This window comes from Olea europaea, chromosome 20 (genome assembly GCF_002742605.1).
Source record: "Olea europaea var. sylvestris chromosome 20, O_europaea_v1, whole genome shotgun sequence".
NCBI classification, from domain to species: domain Eukaryota; kingdom Viridiplantae; phylum Streptophyta; class Magnoliopsida; order Lamiales; family Oleaceae; genus Olea; species Olea europaea.
In genome coordinates, this window is record NC_036256.1 from 1011409 (window position 1) to 1036051 (window position 24643).

A 24643-nucleotide genomic window follows, 5' to 3' on the forward strand; every position below is an offset into this window, starting at 1 on the left:
CATAACTATTAGTTGGGAAAATTAAGTTATGACATTTACATGTTGAATTTATAATAAAGCAAGTCAATATGATTTCTACAAGCCTATCCCATGTATTGATATGTTTAGTTAATAAGTAGTTCAAATTTCATATCCTCTTTTCTATTTGACATTGATCTTCCACTTGGTCACTTGTAACTTCATGTCAATCTATTCCAATAATTTAACATCCATTAACAATCCTCTCAATTTATATCTACATTTTACGATAGTGTATCTATTTTTGATAGGATGGTTGACAGTTAAATTCAATTTTGATCATTATCATATCTCTATTGGCATGGAATAAAATTCAGTTTGACTTGTCAATCCTTCGTCGAGAAATTTTCAAATTGTAAATGATTAATATTTTCTTTGTTCAAGCCTTTTGGTCTTTTTACGTGATAATCAATTTGACATTGATACGTATAATCCCAATATTATGTAATAGAATGTAAAGGTGCATCATTGAATTAAGTTTGATTCTCAATTTTCTAAAAATACTATCCCATGATGGAAGTTAATTTGCTAAGAATGGCATACAATACCCTTCCCTCAAAGAGTATTCCACTATATTTGACCTTTTTCCCCAACATGGAACGATATTAGGGTTAGACATGGTTTAGTTCGATTCGATTCTAAAGATAATCGAATCGAACTTGAATTTTTAAGTATTTAGTAAATGAAATCATCGGATCCAAATTAATTATGGAACCGTTCGGGTTTAGTTCCTAAGTTTCATACAATAATTAATTTTTTTTTAATATTTACAATAATGCTATAATAATTCAACTAATGAAATGTTCAATCTTAACTCTTACAAAATAACGTAGTCAAATTCTATATATCTTTTGCGCATCTTTTTGTCGAATTTTTCATAAATTTGATTGTTAAAATCACATGAAAATGAAGATAGTGAGCTCACAATAATGAAGAGATATGTAGTTAAGCTCTTAATTCGATTTATCCAAAACTATAGAAATGACACTACTATATGATAATAGATTTGAGTAAAACTTAGATTAATTTGATTAAGTTAGGCTTGGGCTGAAAATTAAAAATACAAAAATCATATTTTGAGTTTGAGCTAAATTAATTAGTTAGCAAATATATTTAGGAAAAAGTAAAATGATTTGGCTTATTTAAGATATATAAATTTAAAAAATTAGAGAAATTCAATTTGTAGTCTAGAACTAAAAATCGAACCAAAATGTTGATTTTCGATTTAGATATCCATTCATATATTGAATTTAAAAAGAACCGCTCGATTTGGTTCAATTTGAATCCAATCCAATTCGATCCGATTCGATTTGGAAGTTTTATCTAGTCCTAAACGATAACCATGCATGTTGGCACTAGACAAAACTCTTAAAAATAAACAGTCGTGCTGGGCGTACAGGCCCAGCACTTACAGGGGTCTTACTGACCCCTCACATAGGTGGGGTCGGGTATTTTTTTTTTTTTTGACGCCGGGGCCCACATCGAGGTGAGAGAAATTAGAGAGGGGGCCTCTACCAAGTCTCTTACAGTGGTAGAGTCTCTTACAGGCTTGGTAGAGGAGCATTTTCCAAAAATAAAACCAGCATGTGGTAAGAACCTGCTGCTGCTGCCATCCTTTCTTCAAATTGTTTCTAAAGCTAGATGATTAGACTACACTAGAGCTTAGGAATCCTTCAACTTGTCAATTCAACCTAGTTTTCTTGATTTGACAACCCCTCCCAATGAGCTGTAGCTTAGGATGGTGTCAAAGTTTTAGCCCGTTGGTCACGATTTTTTGGAGAAAAATGATTCTTGTAATCACAATATATATAGTGGACCTTTTCCAATTAAATAAGTTTTTCAAAGACAATTTATGAGTCATGGCAATGAATGACGCAGCCGTCCCATAAATTCGTGGTATCTTTTTCTTTTCTGAAGACCATTTCGCCCTTTACTGAATGAGAGACTCAAACTGGTCACAACTATTTGACGGGTCCGTGTTATAGTGGCACTGGCACAAGTGTCTTCAGCAAGATGGGGGTACATTTGGTAAATGAAGGTTGCTTTTGACATGTTCTATCAGCCTCCTGCAACTTGTGGATTCTTCTGGTACAAATATTTTATTGTAAATGTGTGTTGCAAAGTATCTGATTTTGATAATTAACTGATTGTTAAGGAAATCAAACATAGACTTGATAAAAGGTCTAAAATATAGGTAAAAGTTTTTTTTATTGGTTAGTGTGTAATCGTATACCTTGTACATGTTCTTTTACGGAAAGAACACACGTTGTATAAATATTCAACTTCTGAAAACACTACTTATGATTTAAAAGGTTCTCATATATTCTTGTATCATTTTTCTACTCACAACTCCAACTTAGATAAGAGATCAATGAAAGAGGAAGCATATTTTGACCGTAAGAGTAAAGACTTTTATTCAAAATAATATCTCATTCATTATCAGAAAATATAAAACTATAGCATTATAATATACTTCCACAAGTTCCAAATTGTAATTAGATGAAGACATTGGACTCATAAACTAAGATTAGTAAATTTTTTGCCCCAAATTGAAAAAAACTAGGGCCAATAATGATGAGAGTCTAGACCTCAAGATCATGATAAGGCTTTCTATATTCCCATAATTCATCTGTATTCCAAGAAGTACGTGTTAAGTCCTCACTAAACCAATCAAACTCTGCCACCTGGAAGTCTGACATAGAAGTATCATCTGACACAAATGCTGACATGTCATAACTTGTAAGGTCCACATGGTAACAATCACTTTGAACTGAGTCTTCATAGACTATATTGTCACAAACTTGTGCAGGAACGCCAAAATTTTCTGAAATTTCAGGCAGCATTAAATTTCCCACAGAATTTAAAGAATCCCAGTTTAGATTACTCCTTGTGCTTGATTTCTCCCTGTACTGATCAGAAGTATTCACCTGGTTGCTCGATTTTGGACATGGCGACGTCAAGGGGCTCGGCTTTGTTGCTAGTGAAGGGGGTGTGGACTTCTGAGTCTCAGTGGAAGAAGGAGAGGATATTAGTGAAGAATTTTGTTCCATTTTTTCCAGCAATCTTGGCATCCAAAATCGTCGAATTGATTCAAGAAACTTGTTGCTATTCGAATCAACCTTAAGTTGTCGTGCCTGTTTTTGTACCCTTGTTCTCCAATAGTTCTTGATTTCATTATCTGTTCTTCCTGGTAAACACTCAGCAATTTTTGACCACCTGCAATCAGAAATTGATACAAATTAACAATCCTTCTAAAAAAAAGTACTAATGATTTTTTGACACATTCGTTTGTACAGCGAGGGAAAGTATTAAGAAAGAAAAATGAAACGAAAAGTGCAAAATGCACCTATTCCCCCACTTGGAATGAAGTTCAAGAATCAAAAGTTGTTCTTGTGGGGTGAGGTTTCCACGCTTAATGTCAGGCTTCAAGTAATTCAACCACCTTAATCTGCAGCTTTTCCCTGTTCTCTTAAGCCCTGCAAACCAAAAAATACACAATTAAAAACACTACAAAATAAGTAATTATGAAGAACTTTGAAGTGTGTGTGACAGAATTCTTTTACCAGCACATTTGGCCAAGGAATTCCAACGGCCTTCACCATTACGACTTACGTAATGAATAAGCAGATTATCTTCCTCAAGAGTCCATGGCCCTCTTCTTAGTTCAATAGATGGCTGTTCATATGAATTGCTTTTGCTTTTAGTTAGTGTCTTATCCTCAGTCATGATGATGCAATGGAAAATGAGATTATAAGAAGGGAGAATTTTTTTGTTTGGTGTTCAAGGTCAAGTATGAGATAAGTTCAAAGCCAATAAGTGATTTATAGTAGTCTAAAAAGAATTGAGGAAAGCAAAGGCCCCCACAAGAGAGTTTCTCCACATGATAACTTTTCTTGACAACAACTCCCATAGAATTTTCAGACTGTGTGCAATGAACTGGTGAGTTGACAGAGTAATGCTCTTTGTGTGAGCATCTAGGTCTGCGGAATGTCACTCACACTTCATGCGAAATTGATTGATTCATCATTCACTTACCCACCCCACCCCACCTTCGAGAAAAAGAAAGAAAAAACCCACATTGGGGGTTGTAGAAATAATAGAGATATTTATACCAGTTCTACTATTTGTACAATTGGGGTTGACAATTCCGATTGACAATTAGACACATGAGAGGAGGTTCACGCTGAATAAAAAAATCGTGGATCCCCCCTCCTATGAATACATTGTCAATCGGGATTGTCAACTCCGATTGTACAAGAAGAATAATTCTATTTGTACTTTATAAAGCTGATATATATATATATATATATATATATATATTTATTTATTTATTTATTTATGTGCGTGTGTGAACTTTCTGTACTTAGAGGGCTGTCCTATTTGATACTCTACGCATTCATTAGGTCACCCTAATAATGGAGTTAGTTTTGACAGTGTCAGAGACAGAAAAATATCTAGTATTCTTTTTTAGGGTTTTGCTATATGTACAGGCCATTTATACAGACTTTGTACAGGTAAGTGAGTGTGGTATATTATTTGTGCTATTTTTTAATTAGGTGGGATCCATCTCATTGTGAGTAATCTGTACAAATTCTGGAGGAATCAATTTGGTAGAATATCTTTTTCCTCTTTTAATAGGGAGAATTGAAGTTACCTTCCTAAACCTTCGTTTTATTGCAAGCCTCTAAGCCTTAGTATGTGCCACCCACGAACCGCAAACACTTTAAATAGTCACACCAGAAGGACAAACGGATGGTTTGACTGTTAGTTGACTATAATAGTAGATTTTAACATATTTTGACCAATTTTTAAAAGGGCCAAATAATAAATTTACATTTTTCACAAACAATATACAATTATAAAATAAAATAAAAAACCCAAAATTAAGAAATGTTTAGATTTTTTTATGACTCCCACCAAGTTGAAATTCTAGGTTTTGCTTCCAAAGAGTTAGGGCATTAAATTGAAAACAAATTGAGATCAATGTTAAATATCTTTGAAATCACTCAATTCGTTAAGAAGAAGATCCTACTTATATTATTTATTTCTTTATATTCATACATTGAAAGTCATAGCTTTGAAAATTCGTTCATCGCAACAAAAATCAAATCAAGATTCAAATTGGTTATTGCTTCAAATTGTGTATACATATCCCATGAATCCATACAAGTGAAGTGTTAGCCATGCATGTTGCAATTGATATATTCACGAACATGGACTTAAGGAAAGAACGAGGAAATGCCTAAAGAAAAAGAATTCTTGAAAATGAACTTAAAAAATTGTCTTTTTCCTTGTTGCTTCGCTCTCATGGAATTTTTATGCAAGAAACGTACCTGACTACACTAGCTAGTATGACTACATAATTCCACGTTTTTAATATAAACGTGGGATTATTTGATACGTCAAGTAGCTAAGGCGGCAACCATATGCCAGCTTTAAATTTTATGGAATCTAATTTTTTATTTGATGATAATTATCTAATTATTTGATTCTTTGTATGCTCTGTGGCTGAGGTTTAATCGGAATAAATATATTTCACATCATCGCTCGACTTTCGTAATTAGACATCGTAGACTTCGATTCGAACTGATAATTAATGACTATTCTACTCATATAATTGAGGAATTGAATTAGACGAAAATGATCGATTCGGTTCAACCAAAACGATCGTTAAGTTCAAATTTCGGTGTTAATTTTTGAATTTATCTTTCGTTTACTATTTTGGGTCAATGAAATTGTTAATTAATTTGAATGCATTTAATTTATGCAAAGTAAAAATAATTTTGATACTAAAATGGTGAATTAAGTTATGTAGCTCGAGTCGAGACTAGAGCCAAAATCTCTCGATTCTCAATTAGAAAATTAAGGATGCGTTTCGTTGCAAGCATGTAATTTGTATGGAAAGAAAATAAATCAATTGCCTATAATTTATTTGCATTGAAATTGTCAATTACATATGTTTAATTAATTTAATTTTCAATCTAAAAAATATTATACTGGTCCATTTTCTATCGATGGGTAGATGAGAGAGAGAGTAAATTCGTTGGAAAATAAAATTAGAGGGTGTTTGGGAGCCTTTTTGTGTAAAATGCATTCTGAAATAGTAAATTGATGGAAAATGTGTGGTTGAAAAATAAGGAAATTTTTTTTATTTACGTATAATATTATTTTAATAAACAATGTGTAGTTGAAAAGAAGAGAGAGAAAAATGCATTTTGAAAAAAATGAGTACTAAACGGGACCTTATACTCCATCTAAAGGAAATATTTTCCTTAATTTTGAGGAAAATATGGTTATGTGACCAAAAGTAAGAAAATATTTTTCATGAAAAAAATGACAATCAAACAGCACAAAAGTAATAATTTGGACGGAAAAAAAAAGCATTTTCCATGAAAAATATTGGCAATCAAAAATATTATATTACTTCGACTAGAACTAAGCTTAATCGGATAAATTGGTTCAATCCAATTCGATACGTTCACACTATCAACTTTCTTTTGATCCATAATTAAGTGTTTTATATCTCTTAATCTCTATATGGATAAGATAAAGCTGAATTAGTGTAACATCATCTAGTTAAGCTGTCAAATAATTTCTAAGTATATCCATCTTGGTCCAAATAAAATATTACTAAAAATTATCAACATATATCGTTTGAGTAGAATATTTCATTTTGATCCAAAAGAATATCAATATCACCTTTTGTATTACATCAGATTTCCTAGGGCATAAGGGTATTTCTTATTCTTCTCAAATGGCTAAAAGAAATACTAATTAATGTATATTCTTGAAGTATATAATTCAATTTTCCAATTACGTCATTTGATCAAAAGAAATTTTCTTTTCTATTACATTAGATATCGGTCACAACCGTCGACCCCATTTTGCCCATCACATTAACTTCATTTCCATCTAGCAAAAACGTTTAAAGAATTGGAAAAAAAAATAAAAATAAAGATAGATCATCTTTCTTCAAAATCAACAATAGCAATGGCGATGAAAGCTACCCACCTATCAATGGATGGGTTGGGTGAGTTAGAGGTTAGACGGTTGGATGGGTTGGGTAGATCAAAGAAGATGAAATTTTCTTTTCTATTACATTAGATATCGGTCACAACCGTCGACCCCATTTTGCCCATCACATTAACTTCATTTCCATCTAGCAAAAACGTTTAAAGAATTGGAAAAAAAATAAAAATAAAGATAGATCATCTTTCTTCAAAATCAACAATAGCAATGGCGATGAAAGCTACCCACCTATCAATGGATGGGTTGGGTGAGTTAGAGTTTAGACGGTTGGATGGTTTGGGTAGATCAAAGAAGATGGATATGTTTGTCAATTCATAGATTTTTAGATGGAAACTGTTGGAGGTTATTCTGGTGCATATTTATTAAAGGTTTGGGATCTCGTTGTACATTTTGAAAGGCTTGAAGCCTCATATGAAAATTTTCCATTTTTTAATTAATAAAAGGTTAAAAAGGCCATTTTGCCCTTTTTAAAATTTGTCAAATTATGGTCATTCGGTGACTTTGGTTAACTAACGAATTGTTGGACAGAAATCATCTAAAAGTCCTTTTGTCGTATAATTTTCAAGTGTTTTGAGACTTCGCTACAACTCTCCAGCTCTTAGAATAAAACATATACTTTGTATTTTAAATTTGTATGAAATATATTTTTATTTATAAAAAATAATTTCTTTGCATCTGGATTTTCTCTTAATCACTATAAGTGGCATGTTCAACTAATAATGAGGATGAAATAAAATACAAATATTGGGAGACAAGAACAATATAAAAGTTGGAGAACAATATTTAATTCATCCTAGTCATACTTCTTGTCATCATACGCCGAGTGTAATATTTCTCTTGCTTCTGATCACTTTCAGACTCGTTGTACTTGGAGGGGGTTTTATATAATTATAATCGTATCCCAAGTTCCCAAAGTTCAAATTTTTACAAAAGTCTCCATGGACGTACCCTATAAGCATCTCCGACATACTCCCTTGTGTTCGAACACAAAAAGTAGTTAATCTACTGCGACCTCTTTATTAGCACTATTTTTATTTGCAATCCCGTTTTATTTAAATAATTTTCAAATACTTAATGGGTCGAAATTATTTGCATTGACTTTCTAAGACCAAGTCCAGGATCAACATGTTCTATCAATGCCATTATGCCACGAATCTACAATCAACATGCTGCTCATGGTGCACCAAGATTCTCACCAGCTTGTTTGATCAAACTAGTCTATGATTTATGCTCTTATTGACCCTTAGACTTTTCAATCGATCTCTCAATAACCCTTTTATTCATATTTAGTTTACCTTGAGTTATTTTCTTGCTGAAGATTGATTTGTACTAGTTTTAGTTTTATTTTAAATTCTTATGAAATACATATTTATTTTTAGAATTAATTAATTTGAATTCAGTTTTTAGGTTTCGAGTTATTCTTCTCTTTCAATTATTATTATTATTATTATTTTAAATTTGTACCAAAATGTTTGAATTTATTACTGAAAATCAATTTATGACGATGAATACATCCATCTCATATCACGACGACTCTGAATATCTTACAAGACTATCATCAACGAAAATTTCCCTCCTATCAACGGAATTTTGAACATTAGCGATGAATTTTGTATCCTAACTCCCCATTTCTTTGCAGTTTCTTAAAGTTGTTAAATGGTCTCAAGCTTATCCTTGTAGTGCTACTTTTAAAGTGGACATATAGCTTAAAACGTGACAATTTGATGTGGGGGCCTGCGCGATGTTGAAATGTGCAAGTCCTTTGGGTTTTCATGGTACATATTTATTTTTAGAATTAATTAATTTGAATTCAGTTTTTAGGTTTCGAGTTATTCTTCTCTTTCAATTATTATTATTATTTTTTTAAATTTGTACCAAAATGTTTGAATTTATTACTGAAAATCAATTTATGACGACGACTACATCCATCTCATATCACGACGACTCTGAGTATCTTACAAGACTATCATCAACGAAAATTTCCCTCCTATCAACAGAATTTTGAACATTAGCAATGAATTTTGTATCCTAACTCCCCATTTCTTTGCAGTTTCTTGAAGTTGTTAAATGGTCTCAAGCTTATCTTTGTAGTGCTACTTTTAAAGTGGCCATATAGCTTAAAACGTGACAATTTGATGTGGGGGCCTGCCGGATGTTGAAATGTGAAAGTCCTTTGGGTTTTCATGATACTTTAACTAAAATATAAAGGAAGATGATTTATTCTAAGTGGAGAGTGTTCCTCTTTGAGTAATAGGGGCTACTGGTAGACGATTGGTGCACTGCTTTGTCAATTTTATGTCCATTTTTGGATGCTATTAAAGTTTTATACTTTTTCCATGTGACCATAGCTTAGATTGAGGATATGTCAATGGTACATATTCTTGCAATAATTGAGTGGATTGATTCATCAATGGACAAAATAATGTCCATATTTATGTGTTATAAGGTGGAAATGTCACAACCTGGTAGACGATTGGTGCACTGCTTTGTCAATTTTATGTCCATTTTTGGATGCTATTAAAGTTTTATACTTTTTCCATGTGACCGTAGCTTAGATTGAGGATATGTCAATGGTACATATTCTTGCAATAATTGAGTGGATTGATTCATCAATGGACAAAATAATGTCCATATTTATGTGTTATAAGGTGGAAATGTCACAAAGATTTGAAGGTTGAAACAATTGACTCTTTCTTGGAGGAAGATAGAGTTGTCAGTGAACTTGAGGATATAATAATGGAAGTCACTCAAGTTCTTTTCTTTCTTTCTTTTCTTTTTTCATATAATTTATATTTGTTGTAATCTTGTTGCTTTCAAAAAAGATATGCGTCATTATCATGAAAAAAGCATATACTCCTCTATCTCATAAAGGGCTTGCTTTCTTTATTCATCTATCCTAAATCAGTTCTGCTACACTAACATGGGTCTTTGATAGCCGTTGTCTGAACAGAATTATTCGTCATAAATTATAATTCACTTTCCTTGTTGATAGTATAATTGATTTCTTATTTTCTTAATATGTCCATCTTTAACACCTCGTTAGTTGATATCAATAAATATGAACTACCATTATTCAATAGAGGGTAAGAAAAATGTAAGTAAAATTTAGCGTTCCGACTATATTAATTAAATTTCCATAATATGTGGGAAATAAAAATAAGTCGATCTTTGGAATAACTAGTTGAAGAAATGAGTTAGTATTAGTTCTGAAAAGGGGATTGCTATTTACTTAATCATAATTCTAAAAAACTAACGAGTCACATACTAGCATAGCAATTTTATCAAGCTCTAAGTTGAAAGCATTTCGTGTGAAAAGTGTTCAATATATCGATTTTTGAGATTGTCACTTTTGATTCTATTATATGATATAGGTCGTTTAACTATTTTCAAATTCGTTCGAACAAGATTTTTTAAAAATTGACTTATTAAATATATAATTTTTGACGTTATCACATTTGATGTTATTCTGTTGAGTTCTCACTCTCATTGTATTTTTACTTTTGTGATACTAATAATATCATTCGTTATTACATACTTTACACGAAAGATTAAGTCATTTTGTAATTTTTAAATGCATGATCGGTAAAATTATAGTCACGTTTAGAGGAAATAAAGATATTATAAATGAAAAAGCTGATTAAATTTAGAAATTTATCTGTTAAGATTTAAGACAGGAAATCTCCTACAATAGAAATACATCATTTGCTGCACAAAAAAGTTTACTTTTGTAATAATAAACCAAATATTAATTTTAATATATTCTATAGCCAAAAAGATAAAATGTAAATACAAATCATTAGATACATTTGTGATATAATGGAAAAGATAAATAACAATTAACACAAAATTTTTCAATAAGTGGACGGGCTCGTCAGGCCCGGCCTTCTATCCTATTGAAGTATTGTTTGTTTGTGCTGTGGGCAGAACAAAATGGGCTTGCCACGTGCACTTGTTTCTCTTTCGGTAATATCTTGATATTTATGTAAAATTGGTGAATTAAGATCATGCTATGAAAGAGGGAAATGAAGTTGTCTCCCTATCAAATGGATATATAAAAACCTCTATAGAATATTTAATATGAAAGACTAGATGGTATAAGGTATTAAAAGGAAAAAAATAAATTGTGTAATTTTGTTAATTATATTAATTAGTCATGTTCAATAATATGTACTGAACATGCAGTGAGTGTATGTATGCTATGTAAAAATTTAATAACTTTTATTGTAATGGAGTTGAATTCAGTAAAAGAAATTAGGTTAGCTCATGAATAACTACGTTTTATTTTATCTTAGATACACGAGGGCAATAGATTTTGTATTGTAAGACCTAACATGGCAAGACTCTTTAGTGAGGTTGTGTGAAGTTGGATATGATCATGGGGGACTTGATGGTCCAATTTGCTTAATTTGGACTATGGTATGGTATTTGGGGTGACGAACAGTTTATGGGGTATAAATTTAAGGGCATTGAGTAAGCCGGTGAGGGCTTGAGAGAGTTAGAAGTGAAATTTGGTACGGAGGCGAGAAAAATATGTCTCATGATCGATTTGTCCTTCATCAAAACATCAAAAAATTGCAATACTTATTTTTCTATATAAAGAGGTATTAACATTTGTATAAAGCCGTCAAATTTTCAAATCTATTTCTATTCGTCTTGATTAGCACATTAACTTCAATAATAGGTGGAATTGTCCACAGTGAAGCGTAGGTTCCTTGGGTTCCTTGAGGTTAGGTTTAAAAGCAAAACCATTCCATTAAGATTAATTAATAGATGGACCGACTTATGTTGTAATATTTTTTTTTATTAGGTTTTAATCATGACCTAACTCAGTCTAATTTTATATGCTTTTTAGTGGGGATAATGAGTGAGACCGGCTTAGAGTCTTGCCTATTAACATTTAAAACATGTTTTAAAAACAAATAAAAAAAATTGAAATTTTAATAAATGCACATCAAAAATCAAATTTGTTGGATCTCGATTGAAGAATAACGAGGTAAAGTAGCCCACCAATTACAATTAAACGCACCGACAACGGGAGGAAAAAGGTTACTCCGGACAAACAATCCGAGTTAGACATGAAATGTGACATGTCGAATTTACTACATGACCTTTAACCTCCACCACTCAATTTTGGACCTTATATTATGTAGATCAATTCTAGATTCAATAAAGGGGGGCCACTCTGTCTTGATCGATAGGGGTTGACTAATGTTTACTTACATAATAACTCTAGTACAGAAATCTTTGTTAATAATTAACATACGAAGGGTTGAGTTAAGATTGGTAATTCGATGGGGATTTTCAATCCTCATCGCACCAAATAGGACATGAATTCCATGATTAATCAAGAAACGAGATTTGATATAGCAAAAATTATTGCCGCTAGTTGGGGACGGGGAGCTGACGAGGTCAGTGGTCTGCATCGCGATTACTAAAATTAATTTTTATAATTATATTCATATATAAAAATATTATAATACCAACAATAATATAGAAAATATACTAATAAGCTAAACATTAAAAACGACCCATAGAAATGTATAGGTCAATATCTATTTAATAGGGGAAAATTAAATTGGTCCACCACTCTCTTTTATAGGCTTCTCCTTCAACACATTTACTTAAATACTTCGATTTGGGATATCCTTTTCATATCTTAATTTTTAAAATATTGGGGCTTAACAAAGGGTTTCATTTTGTCCTTAATCGAAAATCTATCATTCTTATTAGAGAACGAATGTCTATAAATAATGTAGTTTTGTATCATTCTTTTCAAATTTTTAATTATAAATTAGTTTAATTTAGCTTATATCATAATTCATAATTTATAATTTAATTACATTTAAAATATAATAATAGTGTCTAGTTTAATTATATTTCAAATATAATAATAAATATGAACGAGGATTAATAGTTCCTTGTAATTCCAGAGCAAGTATAAATTTAATGTCTTCTTTTAGTCTACAGGAAATTAGGTTTGGAAGAACCAAAAACTACAATCTCCCTTCAACTCTAGATGAGTGGTTGAGAGCTCATTAAAGTGAGCAAATTCATATCTCTAGTGGACTTTGTTACCTTAGACATAGAAAAATATTGGGATGCATCACTACTAATCTTAGGTTGATCTTTCCTATTCATGAGTCAAGCTATTATGTATTTTGAAACAGGCAAGCTGACTTTGAGGGTAGATGAAGAGCAAGAAAAATTTCAAGTTTATAGCGCTGTGGAAAAACCATCCCATAATGAAGTGAATAGTTTGAACAATTAAAGAGGAAGAAGCGAAAGAACATGTTAATTGCCAACATAAAATTTGAGTAGGTGGAATAATTGAAAACCTCAAGGATGAAAAAGCTTCAAGCATGAAGAATTGAAAAGGGCAATGCTAAACATTGTGCTCAACGTTTTGCTGGTGAAGTCCGCCCAAACCATCATGATAAATCTCTTATCAATAAAAGCTAGCTAAAGACTTTAAATTAAACGCTTATTAAGAGACAATCCAATTTCTTATCATTTTATTTATTATGCTTTCAGTATTTGCATTGCATTAAATTTAGTTATATATTTTTTAATAAAATGATTATCATGTCAACATTAGGCCTCAAATAAAAAATAAAAAATAATAATTTATTTGTGTCAAAATTAGTTAAAAAAAGGAAAAAGGCAGCTGGAACATTTTTCTAGACTCTAGGGACGTTAAAAATGAACTGATTATCATACACATCACATTGCAGCTTTCATGCCATTTATTGACTCATATTTATTTCCCTCCATCCATACATATTTCATTCCGTTTTGGTGTCTTCGTATGCTTCTACCATCCAACACACCTCTCAGCGTTCTATATCTATCTCTTGTTATTTATTATTTTTGTGCTTTATTAAGATAGTATACATTGAGGGCCATCTTGGGGGTGGTGCTTATGTTGAAGATAAGTGATTTTGTGTATTTATTTTGCATGTTTTATAGCTTTACTTATGTTGTGTTGAGTGTTTTTGACTAACAAGTTGAGCTTAGATAATACTAAAGTTTCGATGCCAATTAATTATTCCAGAAAAGGCAAAAGGCATTTCATTAGCCGCATGTGGGAAAAAGTTACCTATGTTGTTGTGTGACACTAGTTTTGAGTAACTTGGCCAATGTTTAGGGGACGATTTATCAGGAAAGAAGACTACCTACAAGGTCAAGCAAAAACTACCCTCAAAAAACAAAAAGGGATTTCAAAAATAGAAGAAGGGATACAATAAGAAAATAAATACAACCCAATAAAGTGTGTTGAGATATTAGTTGCAAAACTTATAAGCATCATTTCTGCCCTTCTAGCCTTGGATGATTACTTGTGCATTTGCACTTCTAGTGTAGGTACCTATTTAGGTGAAACCTGGAGATTGATACACTCAAATTTAAGGAGAATCAACATAAATTGAGGTAGTAAATAGCAATGGTGCAATCCAAATGAGTGAGAGAATTTAACCTTTAGAAGTTAAACCCTGGACGAGAAAAGAAAGAACAAGTTTGAGGGTGTACATCTTATGAGAGAAGTTAGAAAATGTTTGACCATTTAGGGTCGGAAAATAACCATCTTTGAAGTTTTGAAGTTTATCATGATTGAATTGACCATGCACTCACAAACATCATTCTAAAATAAATTAATCTTGGTGACAATACATGGAGGTAGTTTATGAAATTACTAAAGTGATTTCAATACTTGAGAAAATCCGATAAACTATTTGACTATATTATTTGTTTTATATATGTTAAAAATTAATTTTGTTCGGGATAAAAAAATGTTTAAGTCTGGAGGTGTTTAATAGATGTAATTTCTACTCCTATTTTGACCATCAAAAGAGAATATTTTGGAACCTAAATGAGCTCTTGTATGACAGAGATTAAAATTATATATTTTTTAATTAATTAATTATTTATTTATTTATTCTTTGCAGATTTTAATAAAAGTTGACGAAATACGTGGATGAAAAGTTGTGGATCCTATGAAATATATAGTTAAAATTAATTATTGACTTTGATTTTGATAAAAAAGCTAGATTTTAATTTCTATAAAATCAGGGCTAAATAAAATACTACTCAATTAATTTAAATATCGATTGTTGTAGGTAACATTCAATTTTGGATGAAATTTAATCAAAAGGAGCAAAAACAGGTGAAGAAGTGGAGAAGCTCAAAGCTTAAAAACCAAATTGCAAATATCCAATAGTTGATTTTAACCTCAAAATAATGATTGAATATCAAATAGGATCAAATGGGATGAGATTCAAGTCTAAGGTTTCAAAGTATTTTTCACAAATCAATTTCTAGCCGCAAAGTATGCTCTAGATTCTTAACCATAGATTGAGATCCATTTTTCACATAGCATTTGAATAAGAAAAATGATATTTCTAGAAAAACTGTAGTCCTTTCAATTATGTTTCTAATGCACTTTGACCCACATCAATCAAGTATCGAGAGAGAAAGTTATGATAAAAACATCAATGACTACTCAGAGGGAGCTAGATGTTCACCAGAATGGTGCTTGAGCGCATTTTTAGAACATGGGTGCTCGATGTCCACCAATAGGGTACTCGAGCACCTATCTAGCATGGCAATGTCCATTTTTCACTTGAACTCCAAATTCTATCACTTTTGGACACTATTTTAACCTATTTTTGAACCCTACAAATACTTGCACAACATTAAAAAAAACATATCATACATTATATTTCATCAATTATCATCATCAAACAGGCAACATTCAATTGTTCTTGTGAGAACTAAAGGGTAATTAATTATAATAATTCTGCAAATTGAAGATTCAACCTAAATACTTGGGCAAAGAAGAGAAGATGCAATTGGAAATTCATTAAAAACCTATTGAAGAGATTCAAAATTTTAAGAAAACACACAAACATATTTTCTAGTAATTTTGCTATGTTGGACTAGAATTCCTATTACTAAGGCATTGATGAAACATTGTTACGATATTTTAATATATGTTTTGTTAGGATCTTCCTCAAGCTACTCAAGATGATTTCCCAGCTCAGTTAACCTTTAAAACACCAAATCAACACCAAAATCGAAGGTACCCGCCACCGACCTCACGAGTTCTACCTATGGTTGCTTTTCTTCCTTCTGCTTGTTGTTTGCTCACTCACAAAGAATGAATACCACATAGGTAAGGTTTCAAAGACACAAGCAAGAGATAGACAAGATCAAGGAGTAGAATGCACGAAGAAGAAGAAGACACGGCCTCTCTCTCTCTCGGGTTCTTTCACAAAAACGGGACTAAGGAAGGCTACGAGAGTTACCAATATATATAGTAAACCAATGACAAACAATAAGGTAAGTTATACATTTGGTAAGTGGGCTCGACTAGGGTTATGGCCCAATAGCATACCAACAAACCACAAAGGTTTATTAGCCATCCAATAGGTAAAACAACGTTAAGTCGGGTCATCCCATTATTCGGTGTTGATTTATCGTTCAGTCATTTATGTTGACTGATAAAACTGGTTTACATCATCGTCGGGGAAGTCGTTTGACAACATGATGTCTAACAGCCTCCACCTTGGTGTCAAAGGACCTGCAAAGAGAAAACGTTTTCCATTAGTGACACCTCTAACAGAAAACCGATAAAATTGGAAATCATTTACCTGTACCGATGTTTAGAAGCTCCTTGCAACTTCTAAACTTTACCAGTGGCAGCACTTTCGTGCCCATATCCGAAGGATTATATTGTGCGTGAATTTTTTCAAGTCTTACTACTTCTTGTGATATTATATCCCTAATGAAGTGTAGCCTAATATCGATACGTTTAGTGCGTTCGTGAAAAATAGGATTCTTACACAGATGTATGGATGACTGACTATCAGAATACACAACTACATACTCATTCAAGACACTTAGTTCATGAAGTAGACCTCTAAGCCATAGAGTCTCTTTAATTGCTTCAGTAGTGGCAATATATTCTGACTCTGTAGTGGATAGTGCAACTATGTGTTGTAACTGTGATTTCCAACTAACACACGAATTTGATAAGGTAAATACGTAAGAGGAAGTTGATTTCCTACCATCCCTATCTCCTGCATAGTCAGCATCTACAAAACCCTTTAATTTCACACCTTCCTTATTATCACTAAATTTTAGACCTATGTCACTTGTACCCTTCAAATATTTTAAAAGCCACTTTAATGCTTCCCAATGTTCAGGACCTGGATTAGAAATGTACCTACTGAGAGTACTAACAGCGAATCCTAAGTCCGGTCTAGTGCAAACCATCAAATACATTATGGAACCAATCACATTTGAGTATGGAATTTTACTCATGTATTCCACTTCACGTTCATTGCATGGAGTTTGTTCTTTAGATAGAACAAAATAGTTTGCAAGAGGCAACGTGACAGGTTTGCAGTCACTCATATTAAACTTTTTCAACACCTTTGATATGTATGGAGACTGATGCAAGAATACGATGGAATTTGACCTATTTCGTTCTATTTCCATGCCTAGAATCCTTTTAGCCTTTCCTAGGTCTTTCATGTCAAATTCTCCACTAAGGTCTGCTTTTATATTGTTTATCCACTTAGGAGATGATCCAACTAAAAGTATGTCGTCCACATAGAGCAACAAGAACAAATAATTGTTATCAGTCTCGTTATGTTGAAAGTATAGGCAGTGATCGAATTTACTTCTTTGAAATCCTATAGTGAGTATAAAGGAATCAAACCTCTTATACCACTGTCTAGGTGATTGCTTTAGACCGTATAGGGATCTCTTCAGAAAACACACATAATTAGGTTTTAACTTGTCTTTAATACCTTTTGGTTGATTCATAAAGATTTGTTCATCAAGCTCTCCATATAAAAAAGTGATTTTTACATCGAGTTGTTCAAGTTCCCAGTCAAAGAGCGCAACCAATGCGAGCATGACCCTAATAGTAGTGTACTTGACAACTGGTGAGAAAATCTCGTTATAATCAACACCTTCTTTCTGTGTGTAACCCTTCACTACTAACCTAGTCTTAAATCTTAAGGGTTCTGAACTACTAGTACCTTCCTTAACCTTAAAGACCCACTTGCAATCAAGGATTGATTTATTCTTAGGTCTCGGTACTAACTCCCAAGTTTGATTCTTTTCTAGAGAACTCATTTCTTCTTTCATAGCCTTAAGCCACTCCTTAGATTGACCACTATTCATAGCCTCTTCAAAAGTATTCGGCTCCCTATCAACTAGTTCTTCGTAACTAGCGTATGCAAAATCCAATTCAGATTCAAACCCGAACCTTCTAGGTTCTCTCGTTTGTCTTCTCTCTCTATCCTTAACTAAATTATAGTTAGCTAATGGATTTTCTTCCTCACGACACTCTTCTATCACTACTTCATTTTCCTTTTCAGGTTCTTGGACCTAAATCTCCACCTCACTCGAAGTACTAGGTACTGATGTGTTAAATTTTCCTAACTCCACCTTAAACCGATTTCTTTCTTCACCTGATTCAGTTTCACTTACAGGTTCGGTTTCGTTCCTTAGACAAGGCATCTCACTCTCATTAAATGTGACATCCCTACTCACGATGATCTTAACTCCTTTTTGGCTTCTATCCCATAACCTATAGCCCTTAACCCCTTTGGGATATCCTAGAAAGACACACTTCCTGGCTCTAGGTTCTAATTTTCCTTCACTTTGATAAAAGAAGGCAGCACAGCCAAAAGCTTTAAGCATTGAGTAGTCACCCAATTTTTCAGACCATTTCTCATGTGGAGTATCACCATTTAATGCAGCCGATGGAGTCAAATTTATCAGATAACAGGCAGTTACAACGGCTTCACTCCAAAATGACTTAGGAACCCCAGAACTTAACATCATGCAGCGCACTTTATCTAGTATGGTCCTATTCATTCTTTCTGCTACCCCGTTTTGCTGGGGAGTATAGGGAACAGTTTTGTGCCTTGTTATTCCACTTTCTTGACACATCCTATCGAATTCAGCATTACAGAATTCTAGGCCGTTATCTGTCCTTAAAAATTTGATCCTCTTGCTAGTTTGGTTTTCCATTTGTTTCTTCTAATTGTTCAAGTTATGGAAGGTTTCACTTTTATCTTTCAATAGATAGACCCACACTTTCCTGGTGTAGTCATCTATGATAGATAGGAAATACCTATTCCCACCCGATGTGGGATTACTAGCAGGACCCCACAGATCAGAATGCACATATTCAAGCATGCTTTTAGCCTTATGCGTACTAGTGGAGAACGACACTCTATGGTGCTTTTCGAGCACACAGTGATTACAGAACAATAGGTCAGACACATAGTCATTACCAAATGCACCTTTTTCATTAAGTAGCTTAAGTCCCTTAATGCCTACGTGTGCAAGCCTACTATGCCACGTATGTGTGTGATCGATTTTGGAGGAAGAAATAGAGGAGTTTAATCCTCTAATTACTTCCCCAGTAGTGATGTAAATATCATTTTTCTTGATTCCCTTAATAGAGATTAACGCACCCTTCATCATTTTAAACATACTATTTCCAATTTTACTGGTGAAGTTGTCTTTCTCAAGTCTTTCTACTGAAATCAAATTCCTAGATAATTCAGGAATGTATCTAACTTCCTTTAACATGTACACAAAGCCCATGTTAAATTTTATCTTTATATCTCCAATTTCAACAATTGTATAGGCAAAGTTATCACACAGAACTACTTGCCCATCATTAGATTCTTGCAAGTTTTCAAACCAGTTCTTTTCAAACGTCACATGAAAAGACGCACCAGAATCTACTATCCATTCATGCATGTGAGAATTAGTAGTTAGATTCAATTCAGTAGTGTATGCAACTGGACTAGTAATCACATAGACTTCACCGTTTTCGGTATCGGAGGTAGAGGATAACACATTTACCTCATCTCTTTCCTTAACCTTTTGTTTTCCCCTTTCTTTATGACAGTCTTTTATAAAATGCCCTGTGCCTCCACAGCCATAGCATTTTCTAGCCTTAGTTCTAGACTTTGACCTAGGTCTACCATTGCCCTTCTTTTTCCAACTATTACTACTTGATTCGCCACTACTTTGGTATCCATCATGACTGGCTTGCCTAAATTGAGTTCTACCCCGCATCATATGCAACTCTCCACTCCTCCTATCCTATTTTTCAGCCCTCATTTCCATCTCTTTACTCCTAAGAGAATCTACGACAATTTCAGGTGTTAACGTGTCCCTACCATACTTAATGTCATTCTTAACTTCTTTATAAGAGTCCGAGATTGAATTGAGCAAGATTATAGCCTTATAGGTCTCAGACACGGCTTCGTCACAATTGACAATATCTTGCACCAATTTGTTAAATACATCTAAATTGTCGTCGAGATCCTTTGAAGGATCCATCTTAAAACTGAAGAATCGTTCGAGTAGGTAGAGTTTATTCGGTGTAGATTTAAGCAAGTATAAGTCTTCTAGTCTTTTCCAAAGTTCTTTGGTGGTTTTTAGTTTTTCTACTTTTCTTAAGACAGCGTCAGACAAGTGTAATATTATTGAGGTATAGGCAAGCTCATCGGCTTCCTCTTTTTGTTCTTTTGAGATCTCAGGTGCAAAATTGCCTTCGATGGCTTTTGATACCTTTTGTTGGACTAATATGCCTCTCATCTTTTATTGCCAGATAGAGAAGTCTCCTTTACCGTTAAATATTCTGAAATCAAAATTATGTGTTGACATTGGTTAACACACTAATTAGACCACACGAAATAGTATTGGGAAGCGTGATAAGGTAATATCTTGTTAATTCTTAGTAAAAGTAACAATGAACCTAAACGCTACGTTCACCAAGAAATACCAAGCACTTAAATCAAAAGAACAAGCACTCAATTAACGCAAGTAATCTTAGTTCTAGCACAAGCAATGGTTACCCCTTCACGGTAACCCCAAAACCTAACGATCACCCCACACGATGATCTTGTTATTGCTGAATTTAAATGGATTAAGCCAATTTACCAGAGCGGACCTATCTGAGTCCGTAGAGTGGAGAAAAACGAGCTTGCTGTTCAATTGCAGTCAGCGTCGCACCAGGGGCAAAATCGTCCAACTTTTTTTGTGTAACCTGAAACACAAAACAAAGTATATCAGCGCGTTTAGGAGATCGAAACAAGCAAGTTACCTGAAGATAGCTTCGCCGGAATGCAGCCCACGCGCCGTCGCTGCTCCGTCGCCGCCGCCCACGCGCTACCTCACCAGGGGCGCCTCGACCTGCTGGTAATGGGTATGGTCTCCGTTTGTCCAACCGAGCTTTGGTTTGTGAGTAATTGAAGAATTTCAGATTCGGGTAAAAGGATGAAATCGCGAAAATCAACCAATTTTGAACTGATTTTTGCCAACCAAGCTCTGATACCAGATGTTAGGATCTTCCTCAAGCTGCTCAAGATGATTTCCGAGCTCAGTTAATCTTTAAAACACCGAATCAACACCAAAACCGAAGGTACCCGCCGCCGACCTCACGAGTTCTACCTATGGTTGCTTTTCTTCCTTCTGCTTGCTGTTTGCTCACTCACAAAGAATGAATACCACATAGGTAAGGGTCACAAAGACACAAGCAAGAGGTAAACAAGATCAAGGAGTAGAATGCACGAAGAAGAAGAAGACACGGCCTCTCTCTCTCTCGGGTTCTTTCACAAAAACGAGACCAAGGAAGGATGCGAGAGTTACCAATATATATAGTAAACCAATGACAAACAATAAGGTAAGTTATACATATGGTAAGTGGGCTCGACTAGGGTTATGGCCCAATAGCACACCAACAAACCACAAAGGTTTATTAGCCATCCAATAGGTAAAACAACGTTAAGTCGGGTCATCCCATTATTCGGTGTTGATTTATCGTTCAGTCATTCATGTCGACTGATAAAACTGGTTTACATCATCGCCCGGGAGGTCGTTTGATAACATGATGTCTAACATGTTTAATAATTTAACGTTATATATGTGTTTATTCTTGGATGATTGTTATAAGACTTATGACTTTCAATTAATTAACTACCAATTGAATTGTTTGTGATTTCTATTACTATCAAAAGAGATAATAGATTAAATAGCACATGATAATAATTGTTGTAAAGTCCGATAAGGAATAGAGATTTATCAGTTTACTTTGCATAATTTCTATAAATGTTCTAGCATTTTTAGTGCATGCTTTCATGTTCGCATTTTCATATAGGAAGGACAGATGACCTCGATAGATTTAATTGTTATTGAGAGAGACGATTAATTAATTTAGGAACATTGATAAACAAGAATGTTACATATTGTCTTGTTAGGTTGTATTAAAACGGATTAATGAGGGAGATTCGAAGTCTTATTAATCATTCTGTATAAAAATTTCTTTCAATTCATCAACATTTTTATCTATGTTGTAACGCACATCGAATCTCTCATATTGCTATTTTAGGTGTTTTCTTTCTTTACTAAATGTTCCTCTACTTCACTGCGTGAAAGCGAAAACACACAATTATAGTCTTTGTTGGATGGTATAATAGTAAAGTCCATCTATTCGTTAACTGATTCCCATGCCTCTTCCTTAGTCCCTTAGAGTTCATAAAGCCAAAAAAAAAAGGTTTAAGTTTGAAAGGTTGGTCCTTATGGGTTATGGCCCCTTTGTCTTCCTCCACCAATTGTGAGCCGAGTGGTCCCCGGTTGCTGGGCGTTGAATAGTTTTTCCAACCTTATTTAACCTCAAACAGTACTTAATAATATATATCCATGTCATATCTCGTCCCACGGTGTGGTTAATCATTATTTTCATAAAAAATCATTCTTTGAACATTATTCCAAAAGATTTCTTAATTCAACCCCAAGAGCAAAGTTTCGTATATTTTTCCAAATACTTGTTGTTTGAGTCTGTATTCCATACAAGAGAACATCCTACGTAATTTATATATATCTTCCATTAGATCAAACACCAAAAACCCTTACCTTCACCTATAAACCTTCATAGTTCTAAAATTGAAGAAGAGGCGCTTGAAGTTCCAGCATTTCGGAACAAACTTTCAGAATGAGTTAGTTCTTAGTGATTTACGAGTTAGGTTCTAGAGTCGACTAAAGTTGAGTGTTGTCTGGACTAATTGGAAGTCAATTTTTCTAGTGAATTTTACAGACAAGTTTCTCGGAGAATTTTTATCCTGGGTAGGAGTGTTCCTCCGTGATCGTATATGGTGTTTATTTACTTTATTGTTTTTGATCTATACGTTTATATGATTTCTTAAACTTATGGTTAATTAGATTAATTACCTTAATCATCTGGAGACAATAAAAGTGACTTGTTGTTTTTTATTGACAATAACTTATCTTAAGGACTTTATCGAGATTGACCAAGTCTCAAACCCATTTAAGCATAATTTACATAAGGATTGTTCACGATCAAATTTACTAAGGTTGAGTTGTTCTTAACAAAGGTAGAGTCGATAGTATTCAAGTGTTGCAAGTTGCGGTGAACCTTTACTAGAAAAATTTGTAATAACTAAATTGATAGATTTCTCGACTTAGTTCAAGCATAATTCTCTCTAAAAGACAATATTTATATCCCAAAAAAAAAATGATGAGCCATGCTGGTATGAAGCACTTGGAACTCAACTAATATAAACAATTATGTTAAAAAATTTCAAGTCATTTTCGCAGACCCTTGGGCTGAGTTACACACTTTACAAATTTAAACGAGATTAATAGTCGCTCAAGCTCAGTACAATATATATTCTCAAACAAAGTTGAGACTCAATTTAGACAATGTTCAAACGATGTAGAAACTCACTTGGGCTCGAATCTTGCCCATTTGGTTCATAGAGAGAACTATTCTCACACGAGGAGTCGAATGTACCTGGACTAGTATGCACAAAAAAGATCTCGTCTAGAGGACTTTTTCGAGAACTATGACTCGCTTCAGTTGGATTCCACTTAAACATATTGCTCAAGCTCAAGAGACATCAACAATATATTATGCTCGATGAGGCTGAGACCCACTCAGTGGAACTCAAGCTCAGCTCAGCCCTTAGTAGACAATCGAGGTTAGAACTCTTTCTTCAAATGTTGGTACAAACAAGAAGAGCGTCATGCTAATGTGCCTTGGATGATCCACGTCCCCAGATTAGGCGCCGATAAGGACCATGCTAAATTGCTAATCTCTTGTTTGAATAAATTTTAGGTAAGCAAAATTTAGGCAACTTATTGGAACCTGCTTTGTACTCATGGAGACCACATCATGCTAAGTTCCTGGTTGACCTCATGCAAACCTCAGGAACATATTTTCCTTCTACATGTTGAATTGAGCCCAAGTACTTAGCTCAATTAATAAAGGCTAATTTGAGCCCAAGATATTCACAACTTTGTTTTGAGAATATTTTTTCTTTTAGTGTAAGTTTTCAAGCATAATTCATTTTTGGTTGGGTCGAGTCCAAATAAGTTTCAGCCTCTTTCGATCAAGTATGAATCCTTCTAGGGTTAAGTCAATCTTAAGTGAGTCATAACCTCTAACGGCCAAATCGATGTTGAAGAATGTTTCAAACTCATTCAAGCATAACTTAACCTAAGGTCAAGGTTTGTTTTACAAGGATTTGTGCTCAAACGAGGTTGA

General features: G+C 33.6%; 1 protein-coding gene across 2 annotated transcripts; it reads right to left on the reverse strand.

The window, feature by feature from the left end:
* Nucleotides 1–2428: 2428 nt before the first annotated feature.
* On the reverse strand, nt 2429–3988 carry LOC111369339 (transcription factor MYB62-like). Of its 2 annotated transcripts, none has more exons than XM_022990819.1 (3): nt 3582–3988; nt 3377–3494; nt 2429–3234 (listed from the first exon to the last, which is right to left on the reverse strand). In XM_022990819.1, the coding sequence occupies exons 1-3, from the start codon at nt 3742–3744 to the stop codon at nt 2601–2603; spliced, it is 915 nt and encodes a 304-aa protein (XP_022846587.1). In that variant the 5' UTR covers nt 3745–3988; the 3' UTR covers nt 2429–2600. The 2 variants fall into 2 exon arrangements, with proteins under 2 accessions (XP_022846587.1, XP_022846586.1); XM_022990818.1 differs by having other exon boundaries at nt 3365–3494; nt 3582–3976.
* Nucleotides 3989–24643: the final 20655 nt, after the last annotated feature.